This window comes from Labrus bergylta, chromosome 10 (assembly GCF_963930695.1).
Source record: "Labrus bergylta chromosome 10, fLabBer1.1, whole genome shotgun sequence".
NCBI lineage: Eukaryota > Metazoa > Chordata > Actinopteri > Labriformes > Labridae > Labrus > Labrus bergylta.
Genome location: NC_089204.1, coordinates 8,423,191 through 8,450,690, shown reverse-complemented (window position 1 = coordinate 8,450,690; position 27,500 = coordinate 8,423,191). Strand labels below are relative to the sequence as shown.

Genomic DNA, 27,500 nt, shown 5'->3' with positions numbered 1-27,500 from the left:
GAGGCTGTAACACCCCTGATCCTCCATCAGAGGTAGAAACAGAGGAGTAAAGGACGGGGCTCAAACAGAGACATCAATATTACACGCTTATGGATGCCATATGGTACAGTGCTGTCGTAAAAACACAATCTGTGGAGGGCTGTTGACTCTCTCTCTCTGATGATCTGCATTATTTTTACAGTCTATGGTTTAACCTTAATAGACTGTCTGCACGCCACCTCTACCATCTCCATGCTCTAATGAACCTGCAGCATTATGTTTCCTGTTCTCCAGAATGTTCTTCTCCACTCTTTAGTTCACATTGAGATTCTCTTCAACTACACGTAGCATTGATAGAAAGACACATATTCTCATTATAGCGTCATGTAGAGGACTCTGCTGTGTTGTCAGCCATTTCCTTATCGTCCTTTTTAATTCATGTCTTGCATCAGGAGACCCCTGACAGGTAAACTGTGATGGACTTGTGTGAATAATGCCATCAGGAATAGTTTAGGGGCAGATTTCTGGATATTTTCAGTAGTTCATCTACTCTCTCTCTCTCTCTCTCCAAACGTTGGCAGATGAAGCAGAGAGGGGAGGGGGCATAATCTGAGGAGTGTTTTTTTCCCCAACCAAACAGCACAAAAATTATTATGTGTATAATCCTATTACCACCCCTTCCTCCCCCCCATTCCTTCTGCATTGTAGAGTTGAATGGAGGAGTCTCCAGCAGAGAGCACATTGTGGGCTGATAAGGGCCTTCTGGACTGAGGGGCCCATGCTCCCAGCACCCAGAGAGCCCCTCACAAGGTCGCCCCTCCCTTATAAGACCGCCCCTCACACGGCGGCCTGCGGGTCAACAAGGGCCCCGCCAAGAGCCAGGCGAATGTGTTAAACGGCTCAGCGGGAGTTTCCTGCTCCAACGCTCGCACGCTGAGGATCATTAGTGTGGAAGGAAGAAAGTGACAGCTTCACCTGCTGCTGACTCAGAGCACACACACACACACACACAAAGACACAGACACACACCACACACACACACCCCACACACACAACACAAACACACTTTAATGTGTGAAAGTATTATGGGAGGGGGTTCATTGACTAAATAAACCTTCTGTGAGCAGGTGCACAGTTTCATCAATGCGAGGTTGGGGGGGTCTATAACTTGTAGTAAACGTGCTGCTGACACCATGAAGACAGAGGCGGCCATGCTGATCCTCTCGCTGTGACTTTATACTTTAAAAAAGAATGAAACGTATCACTCACATGTGTTTCAACCGTGCAAAGCAGTAAGAACACATTTCCCCCTGGAAAATAAAGTATTGAATTGTATTGTATATTATATAAAATGTAATTATTAACAAGCATTATGAAGTATAAAATACACTCAAGAGTGTCTGTCTGTCTGTCTGTCTGTCTGTCTGTCTGTGTGTGTGTGTGTGTGTGTGTGTGTGTGTGTGTGTGTGTGTGTGTGTGTGTGTGTGTGTCTGTCTGTCTGTCTGTGTGTGTGTGTGTGTGTGTGTGTGTGTGTCTCTGTGTGTGGATGTGTGTGTGTGTGTGTGTGTGTGTGTGTGTGTGTGTGTGTCTGTCTGTCTGTCTGTCTGTCTGTGTCTCTCTCTCTCTGTCTGTCTGTCTGTGCTTTAATGGGTCTGTATTGTGTGGTGTGTTTGGATGTTTTGATGAAGCAGCTATGATCAAAGAGATGCTTGTACAATGAAAACAATACAGATACATACAATACAGACTAATAGTAAGTGCATCTCACAGACTCTCAAATCTGCTCTGCTAAAAGACAGTCACAAACACAATCACAGACACAGTAACATACACAGTAACAGGAACAGACACAGTCACAGTCACAGACAAAGACACAGTCAAAGTCACAGGCACAGTAACAAACACAGACACATTAACAGATAGAGTAAGAGAATAGGTCACACTCACAGACACTGTAACAGACAAAGGTAAAGACACAAAACATGAACAGACAAAGAAACATACACACACATAGGCAGAGTAACAGCCAAATACACAGTAACAGGCACAGACACAGAGGGATTAACATACCCAGTAACATACACAGACATAGTAACATACAGTCATAGACACAGGCAGAGTAACAGGCAGAGTAACAGACAGAGTAACAGACAGAGTAACAGGCAGAGTAACAGGCAGAGTAACAGTCAGAGTAACAGACAGAGAAACAGTCAGAGTAACAGGCAGAGTAACAGTCAGAGTAACAGGCAGAGTAACAGTCAGAGTAACAGTGAGAGTAACAGACAAAGTAACAGACAGCGTAACAGGCAGAGTAACAGTCAGACTAACAGTCAGAGTAATAGGCAGAGTAACAGACAGAGTAACAGGCAGAGTAACAGACAGAGTAACAGGCAGAGTAACAGTCAGAGTAACAGACAGAGTAACAAACAGAGTAACAAACAGAGTAACAGACAGAGTAACAGTCAGACTAACAGTCAGAGTAACAGGCAGAGTAACAGACAGAGTAACAGTCAGAGTAACAGACAGAGTAACAGGCAGAGTAACAGACAGACTAACAGTCAGAGTAACATGCAGAGTAACATGCAGAGTAACAGTCAGAGTAACATGCAGAGTAACAGGCAGAGTAACAGTCAGAGTAACAGGCAGAGTAACAGTCAGAGTAACAGACAGAGTAACAGTCAGAGTAACAGTCAGAGTAACAGTCAGAGTAACAGTCAGAGTAACACACAGAGTAACATGCAGAGTAACAGGCAGAGTAACAGACAGAGTAACAGTCAGAGTAACACACAGAGTAACAGTCAGAGTAACACACAGAGTAACAGTCAGAGTAACAGTCAGAGTAACAGTCAGAGTAACAGTCAAAGTAACAGACAGAGTAACAGACAAAGTAACAGGCAGAGTAACAGTCAGAGTAACAGACAGAGTAACAGTCAGAGTAACAGACAGAGTAACAGGCAGAGTAACAGACAGAGTAACAGTCAGAGTAACAGACAGAGTAACAGTCAGAGTAACAGACAGAGTAACAGTCAGAGTAACAGTCAGAGTAACAGTGAGAGTAACAGACAGAGTAACAGTCAGAGTAACACACAGAGTAACAGTCAGAGTAACAGACAAAGTAACAGGCAGAGTAGCAGTCAGAGTAACAGACAGAGTAACAGACAGAGTAACAGTCTCTGAGCTCTGCTCAGTGAAACCTCTGAACCTGCTCCTGAGTTGTGATTTGTCTTAAACCAGCCTTTAAGACCCACAAATCTAAAGCTACAGTCCCTCCTCGATGCAGTTGAGACTGAAGAATTTAAATAAACAGTCTCATGTTGAGAATACTCTGGACTCTTATGGTAGACCATTATGGGATGTCTGATTCTAACCAAAGAGAATAAAGTGATGAACATCTGTTTAGAACTTGCTGACTGAATAAAACCTGATTCATTAACTATTTTCCTGCTCCTCTCTCCAGAACCCAGGTCTGGTAGTGGATGTGAATAAAAAAACACTCCTTGACTTTGTGTGTCTTCTTACCGTGAGAGCGGAGAACTTCTGAGCGCGTGCAGCGCACAGCAGACACAGCAGACACAGCAGCGCATGGACGCGCATCCTGACGCACACTCTTCAAATGACGCACGGACCAAAATTCAGTATGAGTTTACAGCGGGGAGACTTTAACAATAAGAGGAGAGCTGAACTCGTTAAAGATCCACAGAAGTCCTTCAGTCGGAGCAGAGGGGGTCGCTGGTTTATTTCACTCCGTCTCCTCCTTTTCTTCAGACAAGCCGTAAGTACACACCCTCCGGATTCCTCCTCCTGTGTCTCTGACCTCTTCTCCTCCCTCGGTCTCTCTCTTTCTCGCTCGCTCGCTCTCGCTCTCTCTCCTCTTCTCCTCACCCCGCGCCTCCTCCTCCTCTGTCTCTGATCGGATGCACAGGGGGAACTCCGTCTGCTGCGGGTAAAAAACATGTAAATGATTCTTCACCTTTTCTCCTCCACCCCCCTCTTCCTCCTTCAGAACACAACAAGGAGCCCCTTTTTGTCAGACTGTGCTACCACACCCCCCCCCCCCCCCACACACACACACACACACACACACACACACACTACAATTAAAATCATCTAATAAACACACCCGCAAATAAAGACGAACATCTTGAGAGGTTGTCACAATGTAAGACAGGTACTTCAGACAGGTGTGTAAAAATGATGTACGCAGTCAAATTGCACAAAAACATTGGCAACGTTTTAGTACCGAATCCTCTATGATTGTCAACCAAGAGAGAGAGAGAGAGAGAGAGAGAGATGGAGGGAGAGAGGGAGAGAGAGAGAGAGAGAGCGAGGGAGAGAGGGAGAGAGAGAGAGAGAGAGAGAGAACATGGAAGCCCGTCGCTCCTCTCCAGCTTCACCCTCTACACAAACATATTTGTGTTAAATGGTGTGTGCAGGAGTTTATCTGCAAGTTCTCACAATAATAAACAATCAATGAGCACAAACAATTGTTCAGCCTTGATTGATTGCACATGAATGTAAATTAGGATCATTGTTGTTGATTTGTGGAACTTTGTCAATCTCGAAATTTAAAAAATATTATTTTTTTTTAACATGGCCCTAATTCTCCGTCGTATATAAACACCTAGTATGTTTGTAATATATCACATGTACACTACAGATATTTTTATTTCCGGAGCACACAGACGAGAGAGCGCCAGGATGCAGACTTACAGTCTTGAATTGTTTTCGTTTATTCTTGAAGCTCTTTTTGTTCCGTGTTTGTAATGAATGTGAGAGTACAGCGCCACCCAGCGGGTTTAAGACGAAGGTACAGTCTCTGTCACGCAATCATTCAGCAGGATATCCTCATAATTTAATTTGATCTAAATCCTCAGAAAACACATTAAGGAAGAACCCTCATTTGCATTGGTGCAGAGGTGCAGACAACAAAAGAGAAAGATAAATTAGAGGGTTTAACAACACGAGAGCAAGAATAAAACAGGAAGTTCGTATAATACAGTTACAAAGGCAGGAATAGTACAGTACAAATAATAAAAGTCAGAACGATTAAAATATAAAAGCAAAATAGTTTAAAAAAAAAAAAACCAATAAGATCCGAATTAAAACTTCTAATTATCTCAGTGTTATTAATGTGGTTCATTCTGTAATTATTTTCCTGGTGAATGAATAAGCAGGATTTATTTATCACCACTTCACCGCTTTAATGTTGAGTTTAATACTAAATTACATTCAAAGATGATCAAACAATAAGCTATCTGAATTAAACTCTTTATTAGAAATGTATTTTTACAGTCTCTCATTAGAAACAGGAGGAATGAAGCCTGAAGGGGGCAGTAATGACTCATCTGGAATATAGAATGTTTTACACCACCGAAGAAGACGCTCCTTTCTTCCGCGTCCGGTTCTGGCTTGCTGCGTGGTTTAGCCTCCATAGTTAGCTTAGCGGTAATTCAGCTGTTTCTCTGGAGTGTTAAAGAGCATCCTCGCGTCCACCATCATGTCCTACCAAGAAGAAGAAGCAACGCCAACAGCAGGAGCGGAGGCGACCACCGTAAGTTCTTCTTTGTTGGAGTTCTGTTCAATATTAAAATAACGACGCCATAGCTAGCTGTGCTCAGTTAGCCGGCTAGCTGGCTTACACCCGGCCAAACAGCGTCCGGCGAGCTAATGTGATGTTAGCATTGATGTTAGCATGTTGAGTTCTTCATGTTTAGTTACTGTGACAAGACCAACGTGTATGTTAACTTGATGTCTCACTCCTCTGTGTTTCCACAGTACGATCCTTACACCTACCCCAACGACTACGACCTGCACACAGGTGAGTCTAAGCACTTCAGCCCACCTGAATCCACATTATCATGTGTTAACTGAATCAGTAAACACACAGCACGGGCTTCACGACCACACTATGTGTGTGTGCACACACTACACTGTGTATGGGTGATACTGTGTGTGTGTGTGTGTTGTGGTGTACAGCTTCATGCAGTGGTAGAGATAGTCCATAAACGTGTGTGTGTGACTCCTCCCCCCTGCAGGTGATCCTAAAGCAGACCTGGCGTATGAGCGTCAGTACGAGCAGCAGACCTATCACGTCATCCCGGAGGTCATCAAGAACTTCCTGCAGTATTTCCATAAAACCATCTCTGACCTGATCGACCAGAAGGTGTACGAGCTGCAGTCCAACCGAGTGTCGAGCGAGAGCATCGAGCAGAAGATCTACGAGATCCAGGATGTGTACGAGAACAGGTGAGCTCTCTGCGTCTGCCTGTGCTGACGTGAGGTCATGATCTCAGGGTCTGATTCAAAATCAAATGATCTCGGGTCTGTCTACACAGCGTGTTTGTCACAGCAGCAGCTTGTGTTTTCTTTAGAGTTCACTGCTGTGTCTCCTCATGTCCTTCACTCATGTTGTCTCCTTGACTGTTCACTGCTGTGTCTCCTCATGTCCTTCACTCATGTTGTCTCCTTGACTGTTAACTGATGTGTCTGCTCCTCTTCCTCACATTAACCCTTTGTGTTTACACTCTGCTCCTCTTCCTCACATTAACCCTTTGTGTTTACGCTCTGCTCCTCTTCCTCACATTAACCCTTTGTGTTTACGCTCTGCTCCTCTTCCTCACATTAACCCTTTGTGTTTACGCTCGGCTCCTCTTCCTCACATTAACCCTTTGTGTTTACGCTCTGCTCCTCTACCTCACATTAACCCTTTGTGTTTACACTCTGCTCCTCTTCCTCACATTAACCCTTTGTGTTTACGCTCTGCTCCTCTACCTCACATTAACCCTTTGTGTTTACACTCTGCTCCTCTTCCTCACATTAACCCTTTGTGTTTACACTCTGCTCCTCTTCCTCATGTTCTCCTTCAGCTGGAATAAACTGACAGATCGTTTTTTTAAGACGTCTCCGTGGCCCGAAGCCGAAGCCATCGCATCACTCGTGGGAAACGGTGAGTGTTTCATCTCCTATCTTTACTCAGACGCCATCATTACAAAATTGAGATATGATTTCGGAATCACATTTTGTGTGTGTGTGTGCAGACGCTGTGTTCCTGATCCTCTATAAAGAGCTGTACTACAGACACATCTACGCTAAAGTCAGCGTAAGTATCTGCTCTCATTGATCTCCTGTTTCACCTTAGACAGAGAGAGATAGACAGAGAGAGAAATGACATGCAGGAAAGGAGCCACTGAACCACCAGCTCCCCGAAGAACAAACTTTCAAGTATTCCTGTCATACCTGCACTATCCCCCTGAAACACTCCTGAAGTGTCCATGTGTGAACACAACCATCTGAATGTTTCTCTCTTCACTCAGAGTTTCTCCTCCAGCCTCCTCGTATTTATTTTGCAGAAAGTCAGAGTGAGCTGATGTGAGAACGCAGCAGGATATAATCAGGAGAATTCACCTGGAGTGATTGGGAGGGGGTGGTGACGTTTATTCGTAGCATTGATACAAAGACACATTATAGCGTGCCCCCCCCCCCCCCCCCCCCCTCCAGTCTGACAGGGAGAGTCTGTGAACAACCAGGTCAGGATCAGTCCTCCTGATATGTACAGGAGTGCAGATGTGAAAACATGATATGAAACATCTCCCTCTCCCCCCCACCTCTCTGTCATCAGGGTGGACCCACCTTGGATCAGAGGTTCGAGTCGTACTATAACTACTGTAACCTGTTTAACTACATCCTCAGTGAGTGACCACCTTCATCTTCATATTCTTTGTATCTAATATCACCTGATAACTGTAAACATGTAAAGAGTAAACATGTAACTGTAAACAGATGCTGATGGCCCCGCCCCCTTGGAGCTTCCGAACCAATGGCTATGGGACATCATTGATGAGTTTATCTACCAGGTACAGAAACAACTTCCCCACTTCCTGACTGAGGCTCTGTGGAAACACGCGTTTGTTTTAATGACCAAATCAAAGCTGCAAATATCAATGTCTCTCTGTGAATGTCCCCCCCCCCGTCTGCAGTTCCAGTCATTCAGTCAGTATCGCTGTAAAACCGCCAAGAAGTCGGAGGAGGAGATCGAGTTTCTGAGGAACAACCCGAAGATCTGGAACGTCCACAGTGTCCTCAACGTGTTGCACTCGTTGGTGGACAAGAGCAACATCAACCGGCAGCTGGAGGTCTACACCAGCGGGGGTAAGAAAGGGTTAAAATAGAACCATACCATTCTAGAAAAATCTGTCGCTGGCATCGTATCTGTGCTCTGTAGGCGGAGCTGAATCTGACTGCAGATCTGTTATGATTTGAAATGTTCAGTGATCAGAGGAAATAATCCAGTCAAAGACATATCTGGTCAAAGAGATTCAGTGAGAGAAAACCCGGATCAGTGTGTCGAGTGTGTTTGTTCTTCACGCCGTCGCTGTGTTGATGTCATGTCATGGTCGTGTTTCTGCAGGAGACCCAGAGAGTGTGGCGGGGGAGTACGGGCGCCACTCTCTCTATAAGATGTTGGGGTACTTCAGCTTGGTGGGTCTGCTGCGGCTGCACTCTCTGCTTGGGGATTATTACCAGGCCATCAAAGTGTTGGAGAACATCGAGCTTAACAAGAAGGTAAAACACACGCGCACACTCACACACACATGCACGCACGCACACACTCACACACACATACTCACACAGAGACACGCACGCACACACGCACGCTCACACTCACAGACACACACGCGCGCCATGAATGTTGACATCACCAGATTTACACGTACCTGTCTCTCTGCTGCCCCCTGTCTGTCAGAGCATGTATTCCCGTGTGCCTGAGTGTCAGATCACCACTTATTACTACGTGGGCTTCGCCTACCTGATGATGAGACGCTACCAGGACGCCATCCGAGTGTTCGCCAACATCCTGCTTTACATCCAGAGGACTAGGAACATGTTCCAGAGGTCCACATACAAATACGAAATGGTGAGTCGCTGTTTGACCCAACCACACACACCGTGCATATTAATCATCCTGTCAAACAATCAGCCTGGGGGAACTTTATTCTGTCTCAGTGAAACAGCACTCTAGCTGTTAATTAACAGGCTTTAACCCTTTAATAACCACTAATGAGGAGATTAATTTTCACACATGATACAACAAAAGTATGGAAGCGACTAGTGATCAAAATTCAAATGATAAAGCTAATTTAAAAATGAAAATGCATGAACAGAAACGCGTTTGAACTTTCAGAATATAGGTGCATTATTTGACCTATATTTAAAATGAATGTTCAGTCATCCAATTTGCATTATACTTTTGCTCTCTATGTATGCATATTGTATGACATAATTCAAATGAAGAGGAAAAGGTCTTTGGCTTTTCGTTTTCAAACTTGCCGTGCTAAAAAGTTATCATAATTCAAACCAACTCGAAAATGAAATGGTAACGTGGATGGCGCAGGAAAGTGACGACAGACTTCTTCTCCCAGGCAGGCGAACATAATATATACAGTCTATGAGGCATAAATTTCCCCTTTTCTATTTTCCTCTTTTTAATATATTGTCTCACCTGATGCTTGCCGTACTTGGTGCCATATTTTGCCTGTGACTGGCTTACCCAGATAGAGATTGTAAACCCTGAGGTCCCGGCACACAGAGAGAGTGCTGTGGCGGGGCAGGAGGAGACAAGAAGTCACGGATACTTTATAATGTACAGAGCATCGGGCACAGCAGAACATTCACAATAATCGCTCAAAATCAACTGAAGAGAACTATGTAGAATCGCGGTGTCTCTGAGTGACATGTTGACGGTTTTCACTTGAGTCATTCTAAATGATAACGTCAAATTCACAGGCTATATTAGTAATTAATTTAAAAATCCTCAGGACTAATAATTAGTAAGTTTAGTTTTAACAGCAGCTCAAACAGGATTTAAACATTTAAAACTTCAACAGCTAACAGAGGTCACACTGAAAATTCACACTGACGTGTCCTATGACCTGTTTATAGATACATTATAGATCACTCTCTTCTCTGCTAAACTAATTTACATTAAAACAGATTATCGATTTAATTTTCTGTTTCATATCTCTCCAGCTCTGTACACAAAGTTTCAATATCGCTCCTCCTCTTTGTCACACACTGTACCTCTTGACTGTCTGTATGAGCGCTCTCTCCCATTCAGGTTTTTTTGTAGTTGTTAAAAGAATAATCAACTAAAACTCCAAAATTGGATCAAGATCAGGCGTTATACGAGTAGCGTATGTCTGTCTGTGAATCGAGTGAGGAGAGAGAGAGAATGAGGGGACTTTGTGTGTGCGAGAGGCACGTTATTGAGAGCGGAGCAGAATAAGCGAGAGAAATCAGACAGTCAGGATGTTAAGTGTATGCAAGTTCAAGCTCTATGAGCGCAATAAATGGTCCGATACCCCAAAATAACAAGCCGGACTCTCCATGTCTGTTTACGCCTTGCTGCACCCCAGTGAAGTGACGGGGGTTAGCCCCGAAGTTAAGGAATACCACTTTGGCCCTGGAGCAGACCAATAAGTCTCCCCTGTGCGTTAAATATGCACCCTGCCACCCATCGTAGTGCGCGTTCTGCCCGCTCGCCTCATAGACTGTAAATATTACGTTAGCCTGCCTGGTAGCTGGAGTCTGACGTCACTTTCCTGCGCCGTCCACTGCTTTTTCATTAGAATTATGATACAAATTTAGCGGAGCATTTTTTGAAAATGGAAAAGCAAATGTAATTTTCTTCATTTTAATTTAGTCAAAGAATGTGCATTTTTGAAGTTGAAAACTAAAATGCAAATTAGATAAATTAATCACAATTTTATTTTTGAGTCAAATAATACACAAATAAAAAGCATTTCTGTTAATGGATTTTCATTTTTAGCTTTATCATTTGAATTCTGATCACTAGTCGCTTCCATACAAAAGAGCAGAACATACTCTAAACACAGTGTGAAATAAACAATGTTAAACAATCAGCACAGCCTTTTGTTCAGGGCAGCTAGAACAGCAGGGATCAGTCCTTTGATGAGCCCCTCTGCCCCTCATCCTCTGCCCCTCCATCCTCTGCCCCTCATCCTCTGCCCCTCCATCCTCTGCCCCTCATCCTCTGCCCCTCCATCCTCTGCCCCTCCATCCTCTGTACCTCCATCCTCTGTACCTCCATCTTCTGTACCTCCATCCTCTGTACCTCCATCTTCTGTACCTCCATCTTCTGTACCTCCATCTTCTGTACCTCCATCCTCTGTTCCTCCATCCTCTGTTCCTCCATCCTCTGTACCTCCATCCTCTGTACCTCCATCCTCTGTACCTCCATCCTCTGTACCTCCATCCTCTGCCCCTCATCCTCTGCACCTCATCCTCTGCACCTCCATCCTCTGCACCTCCATCCTCTGTGATCATGTCATCATCTGTAGTCATGATGTTGTCTATAATGGTGATGTCATCTCTGACTGTACAGATCAACAAACAGAACGAGCAGATGCACGGCCTGCTCGCCATCGCTCTCACCATGTACCCAATGAGAATTGATGAGAGCATCCACACTCAGCTTCGAGAGAAATATGGAGACAAGATGCTGCGCATGCAGAAAGGGTAAGACACACACACACACACACACACTGTGACACACACACACACACACACACACACACACACACACACACACTGTAATACACACTCTAACACACACACAGTGACACACACACACACTGTTACACACTCACTGCTACACACACACTGTAACACACACACAGTAACACACACACACACACACTGTAACACACACTGTTACACACTATAAAAGAGGCGATGGTTTCTGGATACCACTCTTGAGTCCTCAGTGATGTTTGAACCTTAGTGTGGTTATAGGAAATGCAGACGCCACAGGTTGTCCGGTAAGAACATGTGAAATCAGTCTGACACACTCTCTCTTTGAGATGCCACTCATTTATTGAAAAACATTATATATGTTTTTTGGGACATGAAATGAAGTGTGTGTGGTTTCTACAATGACAGAAAAAGAATAAACAAGTATTAAATATATGCATAAATAATAAACATGATATAGAAACACTGTAATATTGTATCAAATAAACAGACAAACGATGCTTGAAAGGATATAAATGTAAAAATGAATCCTCCTAACTTGAGGGAGCGTCAACAAATTACTGCCTCTATGCAGCACACATATGAACAAGCAGAGGAATTGAGGGACGGTCCCTTACTACACGTGAGTGTTAGCGAACAGAGAGCGGACTGAAAACAAATACACTCCAATGGCACAATATAAAGAAAGTATAGAAAACATTCAGGCATGATTACAGGGTTTTTCCTGACTCAGAATGGGCCTTTGGGGGGTGACTATACGCGCTGTAGTAAACGTTCGACCCGCGTATTACAGTATAGTCTGTGAGTCTGTATTACCTTATTTGACAGAATCTGTGCATTTCCTGTTATTTCTGACCATTTTATAAAGAATATTATCATTATGCCTAAGTTACTGAAACCCCAATTAAATCTGGTAAAGAATTTCTTTTTTGTAACAGTGAAACAGGGAGGAGGGGAATTTGAGGGAGAGGGGTGTAATGAGATTGGGAGAGGGGAGGTCACATCCTCAGTGCATTTCACCCTCTCCCTATAATGGCTGCTCTTTTGCTTTAAATTGTGTTTTAGTTTTACATACACATTTGTTTAAGTACATTTATTTGAGTTAAGGTATTATGCCAAATAATCACAGATTTAAGTCACAGATAATTTGGATAATTTGATCAGATCAGGAAATTGAGAAATAATAAAAATATATTTTCTGGCTATAACGCAGCGCTGTTTGACAGTCTGTGTGGAGAAGCTCACACGCTGATGTTACGATCGTTAAGTTATTGATTGTTGATAAAAGCAGACACGTTGGAAGTGAACGGAGAAAGGTTGAACGTGCGTTCCCAGCAGAGGAGCAGGGACAAGTAGCCGCAGCTAGCCTACATCATACGTGGTTTAGTATAGTTTTAACATGACTGTTGGGATAAATATTTACACTCACTGATCGCTTGTCGTCTCGGTGATGATGTGGCAACAAGACACTTTGATCGTCATGGTGATTTAGTGAAGTTGCCGCTGAAGGTGTGTGTGTTTTCCCTCCTCAGAGACTTGCAGGTGTTTGAGGAACAGTTCAGCTTCGCCTGTCCAAAGTTCCTGTCCCCCGTCGTTCCAAACTACGACAACGTTCATCCCAACTACCACAAGGAGCCGTTCCAGCAGCAGCTCAAGGTGTTCGCCGAGGAGGTGCAGCAGCAGGCGCAGCTCTCCACCATCCGCAGGTATGCTCATAGGCCACCAGAGGGCGCTCTGCTGCACAAACAGTCTTCTTCTCTGGGTGTTTGTGCTCCTGTTGATGAGAGCGCCCCCTGGTGTTCAGACTGAGTCACAACCATTCTGACCTTTTAGAAATCCTCTGTCGGGATTCTGTCTGCGTGTTATCTGAGGAAAAACACTGTGTGTGTGTGTGTGTGTGTGTGAGTAGCTTCCTGAAGCTGTACACCACCATGCCTGTGGCCAAGTTGGCGGGCTTCCTGGACATGACGGAGCAGGAGTTCAGGATCCAGCTGCTCGTCTTCAAACATAAGATGAAGAACCTGGTGTGGACCAGCGGGATCTCTGCTCTGGACGGAGAGTTTCAGTCTGCGTCCGAGGTCGACTTCTACATCGACAAGGTGTTTACACACACACACACACACACACACACACACACACACATTGAGGAGCGTCTAGATGTGAGCAGCTGTTTCTGTTTCTTCAATCCATGTTTTTCTTTCACTCTCCGTCAGGATATGATCCACATCGCTGACACGAAGGTCGCTCGGCGTTACGGAGACTTTTTCATCCGACAGATCCATAAATTTGAAGAGGTGAGCACTTTGACTTATTTTTTACTTTTACTGAGGGCTGTTACCACGGCAACAACAACAGAAGTCTCAGACACCTTATGATTTATAACTTAGAGTTTAAAGTGTCAGTGTGTGAAGGGTTAAATGTTCTCCTGCTTCTTTATTTCAACCATCATTACAATCTTAAACCTTTCCCCCCTGAAGTCTTTTGAGGAGACCCCGTTTACAATTTAAAATGGGCTGAATCTGTGGTTCATGTGTGAACGTAGGCCTCAGCTTGTTTGTGGTCTTGTCGTCCCTCAGCTGAACCGGACTCTGAAGAAGATGCCGATGAGTGGAGCGTCTGCGGCGTCCAGCAGCACGGCAAGCCGAGGACTCTGATGAAACATCAACGATGAAAAACTTTTCTATAAAAGCTGCAGATAATAAAGTGATGATGGAACTCACCTGTGTGCTGTCATGTGTTCAAACCACCACCAGGTGTCAGTGTTCAGCTTAGAGAGTTTAAAGAATTATAAATAATTATAATATGTAAGAAGGGCAGACAGACCCCCCTCTTAAAGATATTTAAAACATGTTGATGTTTTCAAAAGGGCTAACAAACCTTTACAATTTTGAATAATTAGCAATTAATCGTTAAATTAAAATAGTTAATCACCATTTATATCACATTTTTATTTGAATGTTTAAAACTTGTTAGGCTTTTATTTTGAAGGTTTGTATGATGTCATAAGGTGGATATTACTTTGGACTCGTCAGCTGAGCTGTCTGAGAGTTTGTTGAAGTGAAATGAGACATTCAAAGATGCACTAGTGTCCTTTCACATCACTGAGGGTCTTTTTCAAACACCCTCTCTACCCACTACCCCTCAATTTGCGCGTCTTTGCGGAAGGTTCGCCAAAGTCCGTCCCAAACCAACTAGCGAGGAGTGGTAGTGGGTTATAAAACCCTTTACCAGCGAGTCTGCACCAATGTTGACAAGCACCCCTATGTTTCTAAAATGACTGACAGAGTGCCCCCTAGCCCCACTTAGTAGTGTGTAAACGTTAAACTATTAACATTAAAAACATGAAACGAGACTGACTGTGGTCCCCCAGGATCCCACTACACAGAGATATATTCATAAAAGAGAAAAAGAGCAATCATGGGAAGGTTTTAGCAACAACTTGATAAACAAGTCACAAAAAATGGATGAGCGAATCAAAACTAAAAGGGTTAAGATAAGTAAACAGCAGATTGGCCGCCGACAGCAGTGACTCACAGTGTAAACAGGAAGAAGTTTGAACAGATTTGTTTGTTAGAAAAACTTGAACTATATGGAACAGCTTTGATTTAATGAAAAAGTTAAGCTGGAAGTCCATTTCACCATGTACCCAGACTGTACACTAATGCTGCAGGTAAACAATGTCTCCTGTTCCCTTTATATGAACCTGAACAGAGCTGAGACCACTAAGTCCTGTCAGAGCTCAGAGGTCAAAGGTCATGACCCAGCCAGGCGATCTCGTCCAGCAGCAAGTCGACATCCTCCGGCTGTGTGGCAGGGTTGGAGAACACACACCTGAAGAAATTCACTTTGTCCTCCAGCGGCTGATAGCCAATCAGAACAGAGCCCTTCTCCATCATCCTGCCTTTGATCTGAGGGGCCACCTGCACAAACATCATCATCATCATCACCATCATCATCATCATGGAAGAAATGATGATTCTGAAGCAGAGTCAGAACGTACTCAGAGGAGGTCTTGTGTTCAAACTGACCTGATGGAGTCTCGCTTCTCTCTCTGGTCCACAAGGAAGCTCTCTGAGGCTGGGAGGGATTTACCAGAAACACACGTTGCTGTGCTCCGGCTGTGTGGGAGACACAGGACAGAAGTGCACAGTGAGGATCGAATGGTTATCCAGATGCACAACAAATAAGGCTTATGAGAAGATAAGAGAAAAATAACTTCAAATGTTACTAGATACCAAAACTCAAATTAAAACCATAGGACCACACATCAGTGTCATTGCCTGATCATACTCTCAACTCAGAAGCTCTCAGGATCTCAGAGACGCCTCGTGTCTCAGAGATCTATCACAGATGATCAGCAGCAGGACACATAGCATTGAAAAGTGAAAGACCTTTAAGATGTTTAGGATACAAAACTGCAGTTTGAAGGGAAACATATCTGAATTTTGGTTGACAGACAAAAACTCCTCGTAATCTTTGGAAGAAAAATGATCAAAACATCTGGGACTGAGTTTTGTGACCTTTACAAGACGGTCAAGATCCAGAGATGGGGACTTGAGTTTCAGACTTGGATTCCAGACTCACGTAGGTCGCACAAAAATGTGAGACTTGGGACTCGACTCAGACTTAAAGATTTGGGACTTGTGCACTCTATTTTTCCGTTGTATTTTGAGCGCATTAACACTACAAGCTAAAAGTTGTTTCCTCCCATCAGGTGTAACCTTCCACATCTGGTGAGCTAGCTGCCGACACGCCACTGATGACACCATGGCGAGCATTCAGCTTCTATAGTGCTGTCACTATTCGTCAGATATTTGGGCTTCAATAACTTCCCACAAACATCAGACTTTACCTGACACCTGACTTTACTCAGACTAGTGACCAGCTGAGACTTGTCTTAGACTAGCAATAAGAGGGACTTGTGACCTCTCAACTCACAGGTACTCAACTTCATCAAAACTCTAATTATCTAATTCCCACATTGAAAAATATCTTGCTTGAAAGGTTTTTGCTTTAAGTTGGGTAATATTCTTTTACAGCTCCTTTAACCTTAAAAATGATTGCCTCTTCAAACAGTTGAATGTGGTGAAACTTTTATCAGGTTATTTACTCTAATCTGTATCTCAATTGTTCCATCACATATTCATGCACTCTGCAAAGTCAACATAACCTCTGACACACTTAGAATGTTTTTTTATTAATTAAAATAAACAGTGTGCAGGAAGTGATTTACAACTGCTTTGGTATTTTGGTCGTACGATAGCAGGCACAAGCTGATTCCTCAACTTTTTGATTATGCCCGTGCAAACTGGCAGGAAGCATCTGAAATCACCATGGCAACAGCAGGCAGGCCTGTTTTTAAAACTATCATCAAAGATATGAACAAAAGAAACAGCAGGAAATACCTGCAGACCTCTAGCTGACAGAGAATATGTATGATTCAGCTGCTAGTTATCTGGTGTTTGTTGGTGATGCTGTGTGTGTGTGTGTGTGTGTGTGTGTGTGTGTGTGTGTGTGTGTGTGTGTGAATGGGTGAGAGTGTTTTTGAAGGCGTTTGTATGAGACAACTGTACACATAAACATCTGACGTCAACCGCCATCTGTGGGAGTTTTCATAGGAAACTTTATTAACAACTGTCAATGCTCCGCCTCGATTCCTCGAACAGCAGCCTCGGGTGTTGAAAACTGAAGCCAGTGCAGCCGCCCCTCCAGAGTCCACTTGAGGCTGCCTGCAAAAGTCCTGGAAGTCACATTCACACCCATTCAAAAAAAGCAAACTTTAACAGCAGAAATTAACATGTTTACAGCCTGGTTAAGAAAAACAAAAGAGGTCTGACTCTCTCATTTTCTAATAAGGGGCGTGGCTGACCTGATTGACAGGCGGGTGTGTCGTAGTTGTTTGTCAGAACGTGAGAGGCCCGCCTCAGCTCCAGCTTTTGCCCAGCTGACCTAAAGTTGATTTAAAACAGCACATCCAATATGGTGACCCCATCAGGCTTCAACTCACTGACACTACGTCCATGTTATGGCCGTTTGGGTGAGAGCACTCAGGTCGAGTTCAACAATCTAGGATAGATGCTGCATCCCTGAGGGACAGGTCTCTCTAAAACTCTGCACAACTAATAACTTCAAACACAACCAAAATCTGAGACATGTGCAATAACAATTGTATTTATCATTCAATTTGTATTTATTCATAAAAAAAAAGATTCAAAGTTTAATTTCAGGTTGAGATTGATCCTCCTGAACATTCAGCTCTTGATGCTCTCGTTGTCTGACTGTAGTTTGGCGCCCTCTGCTGGTGTGAGTTGTGATGCACAGTGACATGAAGTCCAGCTTCACAATGAGCTCACACTCACTTGTCTGATCAGCAGCTACTTAAACTCAGGTGTGTGTGTGAGTGTGTGCTGAACACTTGTAATCACTTTGTGTGCTGCTCTGAGTCTCAACAAGGTAAATTCACTTTGTTTCACACACAACACAACAACGCATGCGACATACTGGAAGGTAGTTAATAAGATGTTTAAATTCTATTTCAAGATAAATGTCCTCTTTAGAGATTCAGTGGAGTTTGTTGAATCTCATGTTTGACTCTTTAATGTTCAGATTAGATTTGTGCTTCAGCTCAGGGTTGCTGTGAACCCTTCAGCTGTTTTAATGTCCTGTTTTTTTTGTCATTAAATACAAAGACTCTAATTCAGAGTCTGAGTTTCCAACATGTGTCTGCAGGTCTGCAGCCTCTGAACTTTAAAGACATTAAGAAGAGTTATGTAGAAGTGACACTTTGATTTATCTGCAGGCACAGAGCTGAAGCTCTTTTTGTCTGAGTTCAAAGAAAAGCTGAAAGTTCCTACTAACGGAGTCAACATCCTCGATTAGGACTCTGACCTGCAGAGTGAAGCAACCATTGTTGTTTGACACCCTCTGCTTCTCAGGTTTTCCTGCCACAACTTGCCTGCTGTGAAAAGCTGTCGAGTTGTTTACTGTGTCTGCATTTTGTTCTCCGAGAGCAGAATCACCTTCAGCTGTGAGGTTAGCTGTTTCTGTGATGTTCTCTCAACTCTAATGCTAGTGTTTCTTTTCTTCTGCGATGTGTAGTGTCACTATGTTTGTATTGAGTTTGTCCCCTCCTTAGTGTGGAAAAGCAAGCTGGAGGGTTTCTATTTTAAGTGATCCAATTAGGTTTTTTTTTTAAATTTTTTTTATTGCTATTGACCCTCAATTTACAGATTTTACAAATAAGCAGTGAATCTTTAGGCCAGGTGATCGGAGCCGTCTGTGTTCAATTTGTATTAAAGTATTTTCCTCAACAGTTTCAACGAGCTGTCATACAGAAGTCTGATTGGAGAACGACCATACAGATCAGACTTAAAAAAAATGACAACTAAACAGAAAAACAAGACTCAGATTGTTTTAAGCTAACCTGAATAACCACTGGCTACACTTTTTTTATTATTATTATTTTGGGGCTTTTTTGCCTTATTTGAGAGGACGGGAGAGAGAGGGAAATGAGATGCGGGAACCCGAGCTGCCTGCTTGGAGGACTATAGCTTTTTTTTTTTTTTTAGGGTGCGACCTAACTGATAAGCCACGTGCGCCCCGGCCACACTTTTTTTTTTTAATTACCTTTATTTAACCAGGAGCTGTCATGATGTATTGTGAGTAATTTTATGAGATTAAAGTCGAAATGAATGTTCAGTTATAATCCAAACGTTAACTGTCAATGGTTAAATCAGGTTGATTCCAAACATTTTCAAAAGCCTTTTAAAAGGGAAAGATGTCAGGATTTTATATAAATATAGGTGTTATGCAGAGTTAGGAGCGCAGCTGACATGATTGACAGGTGGGCCGGGTATAACGGTTTGTCAGAGGCTTAAAACCCGCCTCAGCTCCAGCTCTCAGCCTGTCATTAGGTTGACTAAACGCTAGGCTGAAACAGGATTTCCAGCACGATGGCTGCTGCTGATGAGCCTCTGGAGCCCCCTGCAGGAACAGATGGGTGACATCACTCAGGCTTCATCCAATAATATTTGAGACTGAGGAAAACATGCTGATGTACTGTGTGCATATTATTTGCACCAAGGCTTTAAAGAGTAAATGTATCACTTTAAACCTGTAAATGCACGACTCATCTTGTAATATTTGACTTTGATCTCAAATTGATTCCTTTGATGTCACATTAATACTCAACAATGAGGAGAATTTCCATTGAGACACAAACTTCTCTTTTACTTGAAGCATTGGTGAATGGGCTGTGATCACATATTGTTGTTAGGAGAAAGCTGATTGGTTCTGACTCTTAATGTCAGTTAATACTGAAGCCCCTTCCTCCAGACTCTCCTTCAGTCTGTGTTTCAACATCACTCCCTTTATTCACTAAACCTCTTCATGAATGTTTCTAACACTGAGCTGTCTGGACAGAAACAATGAGAGACCGTCTCACTCAGAGCAAACACACACTGCTGGAAATCAAGATTTTTGTTCAATAGTCATTTAATATTCATTAAGATATTGTTACTGCAGACACTCTGTGTTGAAGCTATTGAAACAGATTTAGACTAAAAAGAACGGGGAATAAAATAAGGTGGTAGAATGAAACGGAGTCGACAGACTTCAAAAGAAGCGCTGACTTGATTCTGTCTCTCTGGTTAAAACCGATTGGTGTTTGTCTGAGATTACATCTTTGTCTGAACTTCAGTCTGATGGATTTAAAGGATGTAAAATAACTAAGAAGCTAAAAAGTCAGACTCTGAGCTCCACTGGAGTCGTTCACATTGAAACACACGTGTGGATGCTTCTCTGTCTCCTCCTCCTCCTGTGTAGATTGAAGATGGCAGCTACAGCAGCAGCTGTTAACAGACCTCCACCTGCTCATCCAGGACCACACGCTGGAATCCTCCACTCACAGCCCACCAGCGGGGTACCAAACTCTGGATTTCATGATCCAGGACTACAGGGTATCAGCCAGGACCCCAGACTCCAACACCCCCACGTCTCGTCCCGGCCCGTCTTCTACGTCCCTGTTCAACCTCCGCCCTCTTTCCTCCACTACCAGTGGCCCATGCCCTTCTCCTATAACCCCTTTAATGGCTTCCCAGGCATGGGTGAGTGTGTCCTCCAGAAACGCTGAAGATGATTGGTTGATACAGGTTGTAGAAATACTAGAGAGCCACCTTTTCACTACTTTACCTGAAGTGAAAATAGAAACAGACAGATAATGAAACTGAAACTACAATGAATTAATTAATTAATGCTGACTACACTCTGTTGATCAAACTGATATTGTATACAGCCGTCCTTGAATAATGGGTAAAAACAATAAATGTAGGCGAAATTAATTCTATATTTATTGACGTGTTGATGAGGTAGCACTCCATCACTTTTAATATATAATTATTTTCCAGTTTTTAAATCCACTATCTACTTCGCTTTTTTTAAAGGTGGTCAGATTTAAAATCATCACGTCATGTTGTGGATTAAAGCTGTAATATAATTAATCTTATCCACATAATGTCCAATCACCTATTTAAAAAAAGAAAAACTTAAATACTTCCATTAAGCAGAATAATGAATCGTGTTTTGAAATACTTACACACAGCATGTCAGAAATAAAATCTACTGATGACGATGTTAAATATTCTAAAGCCTCTATTTCTGCACGGTAGTTTGACCGCAGACAAGGAGAAACGTGACTGCAAATATTACTTATATTCCTTAAATAATGGAAAAATCTTGGAGGGTATTTTAAGATGGACGAATCAACAGCCCCCTTGTGAAGCCAAAATATTTAGCGCTCCCCCTGCTGACAGTATTGATTATAACCTCCTCTTTAACAGATGAGGTGAACTAAAAAGAAAGTTAAATCTGAACCATAGTTTCTTTGATTGGACTGTAAATATATATATATTTTTGTTCTCCTCAGGCTATGGCATGGTCATGCCCCCGTTCCCCCCTCCTCCCCCCTACATGGAGGCTCCATCCTACGTTTTGCCCCACACTCACATCCAACCAGTCGACTACAGACACCTGCTCCACCCGTCAGTCCATGCTCCTGCTGCACCCTACCAGCACTTAAACCAGCCTCGCAGAGTGCGCCCTCCTCATCCTGTCCCTGTGAGACAAACAGTGAACGCAGAGGTCCAAACAGAACCCACAGGGAGAGGCGGGGCTTCTTCTGGAGAGGTGAGCCCACTCATCAGCTCTGATTCTGGGCATGGAACCACCTCAAACTCCCCGTCCTCCTCCAGCTCCCACAAACGAGGCTCTGCAGAGCCCCAAACATTCACCAGAGACTTTCACAAGAGCTGTGAGAGTTCTGCAGTCACACAGAGATTTAACCATGTTCATCCTGCAGGAACAAAGGCGCTCCAATCACATCACAGAGACGCACGACAACCACAGAAGAGCCCAATGAGAAGTGTTGAGGAGAACCTTCCCCCCTGCAGGGACTCCCACCACAACACTTGGTCAGTGGGCTCTTCTGGTGGCATGGTTCCTGTGTCCAGCTCTTCTCAACAAGACGATGATGTCATCAAAGAGAGACGAGAGTCTGTCCCCGACATCATCATGAGCTGGGCCACGCCGCTGACAATGATGTTAAAACCATCAGACAAGCTGCTTCCTGAGAACGAACAGCAGCAGCCGTCTTGTGAAGCAGAGAATGAAAAGTCAGCTGAGCAGCATGGCGCTGTGACAAAGAGCGCTCCTGTGCTGTCTGACACAGCTGCTGACAACACTGAGGCTCTGCTCACTTCTCAGGACTCTGAGCCACTTTTTAAGATCCTCAGACTGTCTGGGACTCTCCACAAGCTTCTCTCAGAGGATAAAAGAGTCGTAGAGCTCCCCTCCACTGATGAACTACTGCTTTCTCTGAACCAATCAGAGAGGCTCCCTGACAATGAGCCAGAAAACGAGACGACGCCACACGCGCACAGCACAGAGCTCATTCCCTATCAAATGTCTTCAAATAGTTGTCAAATGAAGAGAAAACTGAATGAGTCTGTTTGGTCTGTGGAGTCTCTCCCCCCTTTTATCCCCAATAAGGAGTGGCTGCAGCAGAGAGGACTCTTTGAGCCTGATGTCATCGTGGAGATGATGGAGCAGGAGGATGACGGTGGGCCTTTAACCCAAAATGAACACTTAAGAAGTCATAAAGAGAGGAGGCGCAGCCGCAGGTTTTCCTCCTCTGACTCTGTTCTCATGTCAGACAGCTGGCTGCTTTTCAGCACTCCGGCTGAGAAGCTCAGTCAGTCAAAGAAGACAAAAACAGAGGGGGGAATGGATTCCCCTGAAGGGAGGGAACGGAAACGAGACCAGAGCACGACTCCTTCAGAAAAAGTTCCCTCAGCTTCCCCACCTCGATGGCAGAGTACACTAAATGTCTCTTCCCCTCCTAAAGAGAATGCAGATGAAAACAGGTCTTCTGAACCTGAGGCCAATCAAAGCCCAAACCAGGAATGTTTTCTCGTCACCGAGCAGACGGAGAGAAGCCCCCGCTCCCGTGAGCAGGAGAAATCTCTGCCCTCAAACTCTGCAGAAGAGGAGAAAATGCTGTGTCAGCTGATTCCTCAACATGGCGCAGACATGGAGGTTGAAGAGAGCGCGTGTGTGAACGCTGAAGAGAGCGAGCGGAGAAACCAGCAGCTGTGTGTCCCTGAGGTCGAGCACACCACGGCTGCTGTGTCTCCGTCAAAGGGACATCTAGTGGACTGTGGCGTCCAGTGTTCTGAACTGACAGACAGGAAGTGTCCATGTGAATCACAGAGCAGCACTGAACCAAACAAGGGACCTCATTTTAATGATTCAGGTGCTCTGCTTCTTTTCATCTCCACTTTAATGTGACTTTGACCTCCTGTAGGGGAAAAAAAACAAGTGATGTGCTTTAACGGTTATTTGTCTCCTAGATGTGAAAAAGATGAACAACAGCAAGACTGAAGGATACAGTGTGAACGGACAGATGTCAAAGAACCAGAGAAGAAACACTCACTGGAGGAACAGAGGACAAGGTAACGCAGCTTATCTGGAATAGTTGAGTCACGAAAAAAACTAAAATCAGAGTTTGATTTAATGTGTTACCAATTATGGCTTCAAGCAGGAATAAGATGAAGTGAAATAAGAGACCGCCTTTAAACCAGCTCACATCAAACGACTGAGGTCACAGGAGCACTCCCAATCGAAGAAAACTCATGATTTGATTCCTGCTTTAGAAATGAGTCTTTGAAACAGCTTAAAGTCATTTGGTGTATGAATCACCAGTTTGTACGTCAAGATAAGCGACGGTTCTTCAACAAATAATATATTTTTAATAATTCTCTCGATGTGTAGGAATAGTGTGATTGTACAGACGTCTGAGGAAAAGATCTGACTGCTTAAATAACGTTAAGATCTTCCTGCTGACTGTATGTTCTCAGTCACTAGTGTAAAAGGTTTTCTGTAATGCAGCATGATCATTTTCTATATTGTGATATTTGGATTAGATTAAGCAGCGTCTGTGACTCCCTGTGATTAACAAGTCTCTTCAATGAGTCAACCAGGATTGAGGTGAAGCCAGATTCATTCACCTGCTCCTTTAAATGTGGTCAAGTCTGGATTTCTGAGACGGTTTGAACCCCCATCACTCAAAGAAGTCGACTGAAGAAACAGTTTGAACATTTTTCTCTGTCCCATCACAGAAAACCAGATCGGCCAGTGGGACCCCTACAACGGATTCTGTGGTAGACCTGGACAATCAAAAGGTGACAAACACAACTTCATGAATTAACTCACTTAATGTAACAACCATCTTTAAAAAAGTTACTAACAGATGAAGTGAGAGCTGGCGTGGTGTCAGTCAGCTGAGTGTTGGTTTATAAAGAGGAGTCATGTATTTGTGTAGAACAGCACGCTCTGCTATCAGAGACTCTGTACACTCTAATGTCAAATGTTCTGCTAAGTGCTCACTCTGTTTTCAACCTAAATATTCAGAGTTCTTCTGATCCAGTAAACGTTAACAGTCTGTTTCTTCTTGCAGGTGGAAATAGAAGAACTCGGTACTGAGCACTGACCTTCTTGTTGGAAGAATCTTGTTTTTAAAGAATCAAATATTAAATGTAATATGCATCAATAAATGTTTTATATATCAAACTCTCCTTTCTTCTCTTTATATTCCCAGGTTTGAACAAGCGTTGTTAGCAGAGAACAATGAGTAAAGTTTGTTCAGACAACAGGAGGGTTCATTTAAAATGTGACTGCATCACACAAACACAGGCACAACTTCAGATATTCTACTTCTTAATGCACACCACTTTATAATGCAGACCACCACTGACTATTTTTAATAACATTACTGTGATAAGAGGGAAAATGCCCCTTTTCTAAACTACGAAATAACTTGAACTAAATTCATAATTGTATTTTCATGCCCCGGTAAAGATTGTAGTGAAACAAACGGTGCAGATAAAAATGTTACAGACCATCACCTTAACTTTAAAGCGACATAAGGTCAATGACAAAAACTTGTCCAGACATGAAGGTGAGGTCAGGGGTTCCAGTTCTTGGTAGATTGGGAGGGTTATGAAACAGAGCAGAGGAGTTGGATCTCTCGGTCCTTGATACTGGACCACTCCCTAATCCCTGACTTTTACAGAGACAATCCTGATCAACCTGGTAGACCACCTGGAGGTGGTCATTGAGAGAGGGGGGGTACTGTTATTGTTCATCCTTAGCAGCCCCTCCCTTCCTCATGTTTCTTGTTAGTTTTCCTCTGTTTGTCTCAACCCTCTCTGTGTGTGTGTGTGTGTGTGTGGGGGGGGTTTTCTCCCCAGGCAGCCCAGGTGCATACAATCATCCTCATCTGCAACAGTTTATCTACTCCGGTTCACCACTCGTCGCCTGAGTATACAATATCTCTCTGTGGTATTTACCTCGTTTATGGCCGACATCTGAGTATCGGTCTGTGTGAACCACAAGTGTGTTGCTAACTTCTACCGCTGTGTCTCTCTGCTTCAGTGCCTGGTGTTTTGTGCTCGTGCCTGCTCACCTACTCGTGGAAGCCTCTACCTTGTGGATTTTGTTTTTTTCTTGCTTCCAATGCTCTTTTGGTATTGTGGTTTTTGTTGTCGCACATTAAAGACTGTTTGGATTGTGACTCTGTGTCCGGAGTTTTGCTTCTGGGTCCGTGCCGAGTCGTAACAGATGGCACAGTTTAAAGGAATTGTTGATGCTCCTTCTTTAAAAAAATGAATAAAAAACAAACATCCGAGGTGCTCTGGTGTGTTCCTCTGACTGGCCCTTTTTCAAACCGGCCACTACACTCTACCCCTACCCACTACCCCTCCGTTTGCGTGTCCGCCATATTAAGTCCGTCCCAAACCAATTAGCGGGGAATGGTAGTGGGTTATAAAACCCTCCACCATTGAGTCTGCACCGATGCCGACTTTCGGATCACGTGCAACGCCTCCGGTCATAATGGAGGAAGCAACCTGTGAGTTCAAACACTGCTCCAACTAAGGCATTTAATATCCTCATACTGACGTTAACAACTTCAAATGTGTGTTGTATTGAGGATCAAATATGTTTATTTATTGTGAAGTGTTTTATATTTACAGGGACTATTGCAAAAACATAAGAATATTAAATCATGTTGCAGAAAACTTTTCGCTGTTAATATGTATTTCTTATTTTTCTACTTTTGATGTCTTTGTGAAATCTCAATTCAACAATAAAAACATACACTTTTTGCTGCTCTGATGTTCAACGATATTATCCTTGTCTTTGCATTAATTTAGGACACCCTGTTCTAAAAATTACAATAACTTAACTGAAATTATAAATTACAAAAACAATGTAGGCTCAATCTAATAGTTTTGTTATAAATAATACACTAATATAACTTACTAAAGAAGAAGAACAATAATCTAGGCTACATAAAGATTTTTACAGAATGCATTAGCTACAAAAAAAAGCCGTTCCCGCAAGATACCGCTGAGTAACCATGGTAACATACAGTTCCCGTTTCCACCTGAGAGAGGGAAGTTTTTCCCAAAGCCTGCCGCTGTATTTCTACCCTACACCTTAATGATGGAGACTTCATTCAGCTGCGAGTGTGACTTCTAAAAGAGTGCATTCCGTCACGGAGGGGAAGGGTGTAGGGTTTGGTTTGAAAAAGGGCCTGTGACTACAGGGAGACACTGAGGACCACTATCTACGGAGAGCCTGAAGGGACAAACATGAGATTAATGTGATGATCTCGTTCACGCTGACCGCTCTGATGTTTATTTAACTTCACTGACTGAGGACACGGCTCATTGCATACTTCTTTTATTAGCACAGGTCATCCAACATTTCCCAACACAGACTCTGGACCGGGGACGATAATGACGAAGAAATAAAAAGGTACAAAAAGTGAATATAAAAACTGAACGTTAGAAACACGGCACGCTTCAGAAACAGTTTCATACAAACAAAAACAAACACGTACATCACGAAGCACGACATCCACAAACTCCAAACATCGCGGTGGATTCCCGCATGTTTACTAACAGATTTTTTTTCTTCTTCAAAAATATCTTTAATTCTTTAATTCATCACATTTCTATCAAATAAAAAAATAAAGCAAATGTTGTGACTGTGCAGATCCAGCAGGGGGCAGTGTGGGCTCAGCGCCGTCTTTAATTCCTAAAAAATCTTTTCAGGACTTTTTTTTTCTGCATTTAAAAATTTATTATAAAATGTTTTTTATTATGAGTCTCTGAGTCGTCCACACTGAAGATGAAGATCTGACACAGGAAGTCCTTTTCATATTTAATATCTTTTTTTAAAACTTTAAAGTACAGGAAGAGCTCCGCCCACACCTGGTGTCAGGTTACATCACCTGGAAACATTGGAGGTCCTTTCTGTTTCAACGTTCGTCTTTAAGTCAGAGACAAACAAAAGTATCTAAAAACGTCTCCGCTCTGTCCAGCTTTTTTAAATCTTCTTTGTGTTAATGGCCT

General features: G+C 43.2%; 4 protein-coding genes across 6 annotated transcripts in view; 2 read left to right on the top strand and 2 right to left on the bottom strand.

Annotated features, from left to right (window-relative positions):
• Nucleotides 1-3,900, bottom strand: part of smoc2 (SPARC related modular calcium binding 2) — a 28,824-nt gene extending 24,924 nt beyond the window's left edge. For both annotated transcript variants that reach the window (XM_065959436.1, XM_065959437.1), the window contains exon 1: nucleotides 3,499-3,900. In XM_065959436.1, the coding sequence (XP_065815508.1) occupies nucleotides 3,499-3,573 (75 nt within the window). In that variant the 5' untranslated portion in view covers nucleotides 3,574-3,900. The remainder of the gene's footprint in view (nucleotides 1-3,498) is intronic.
• Nucleotides 3,901-5,359: 1,459 nt separating this feature from the next.
• eif3s6ip (eukaryotic translation initiation factor 3, subunit 6 interacting protein) lies at nucleotides 5,360-14,248 on the top strand. Its single transcript, XM_020638226.3, has 15 exons — nucleotides 5,360-5,530; nucleotides 5,755-5,797; nucleotides 6,015-6,225; nucleotides 6,846-6,925; nucleotides 7,017-7,078; nucleotides 7,598-7,667; nucleotides 7,759-7,832; nucleotides 7,956-8,127; nucleotides 8,387-8,541; nucleotides 8,723-8,893; nucleotides 11,381-11,514; nucleotides 13,062-13,235; nucleotides 13,439-13,628; nucleotides 13,743-13,823; nucleotides 14,106-14,248. Exons 1-15 carry the CDS (start codon nucleotides 5,477-5,479, stop codon nucleotides 14,181-14,183), a joined length of 1,749 nt encoding a protein of 582 aa, XP_020493882.1. The 5' UTR covers nucleotides 5,360-5,476; the 3' UTR covers nucleotides 14,184-14,248.
• A 3,658-nt stretch (nucleotides 14,249-17,906) lies between these two features.
• LOC109987244 (bucky ball 2-like) lies at nucleotides 17,907-24,651 on the top strand. Of its 2 annotated transcripts, none has more exons than XM_020638269.3 (6): nucleotides 17,907-17,982; nucleotides 20,353-20,633; nucleotides 21,452-23,335; nucleotides 23,433-23,534; nucleotides 24,201-24,263; nucleotides 24,539-24,651. In XM_020638269.3, the coding sequence occupies exons 2-6, from the start codon at nucleotides 20,360-20,362 to the stop codon at nucleotides 24,562-24,564; spliced, it is 2,349 nt and encodes a 782-aa protein (XP_020493925.1). In that variant the 5' UTR covers nucleotides 17,907-17,982; nucleotides 20,353-20,359; the 3' UTR covers nucleotides 24,565-24,651. The 2 variants fall into 2 exon arrangements, with proteins under 2 accessions (XP_020493925.1, XP_029133956.1); XM_029278123.2 differs by lacking the exon at nucleotides 17,907-17,982 and adding an exon at nucleotides 18,434-18,561.
• A 2,159-nt stretch (nucleotides 24,652-26,810) lies between these two features.
• cdh23 (cadherin-related 23) overlaps nucleotides 26,811-27,500 on the bottom strand; it is a 113,012-nt gene continuing 112,322 nt past the window's right edge. The window contains exon 71 of the mRNA XM_065959776.1: nucleotides 26,811-27,500. This exon is cut by the window's right edge and continues 1,117 nt beyond it. The gene's annotated coding sequence lies outside the window, so the exon portion shown is untranslated.

What these genes read in the sequence shown, in the direction of transcription:
- eif3s6ip (XM_020638226.3), top strand. Translation starts at nt 5,477, where the DNA reads ATGTCCTACCAAGAAGAAGAAGCAACGCCAACAGCAGGAGCGGAGGCG. An exon ending in CAGGATGTGTACGAGAACAG is followed by an intron (nt 6,226 to 6,845) that starts GTGAGCTCTCTG and finishes GTTCTCCTTCAG; the next exon opens with CTGGAATAAACTGACAGATC. An exon ending in ATGCTGCGCATGCAGAAAGG is followed by an intron (nt 11,515 to 13,061) that starts GTAAGACACACA and finishes TTCCCTCCTCAG; the next exon opens with AGACTTGCAGGTGTTTGAGG.
- LOC109987244 (XM_020638269.3), top strand. Translation starts at nt 20,360, where the DNA reads ATGGCAGCTACAGCAGCAGCTGTTAACAGACCTCCACCTGCTCATCCA. An exon ending in TAATGGCTTCCCAGGCATGG is followed by an intron (nt 20,634 to 21,451) that starts GTGAGTGTGTCC and finishes TGTTCTCCTCAG; the next exon opens with GCTATGGCATGGTCATGCCC. An exon ending in CTGGAGGAACAGAGGACAAG is followed by an intron (nt 23,535 to 24,200) that starts GTAACGCAGCTT and finishes GTCCCATCACAG; the next exon opens with AAAACCAGATCGGCCAGTGG.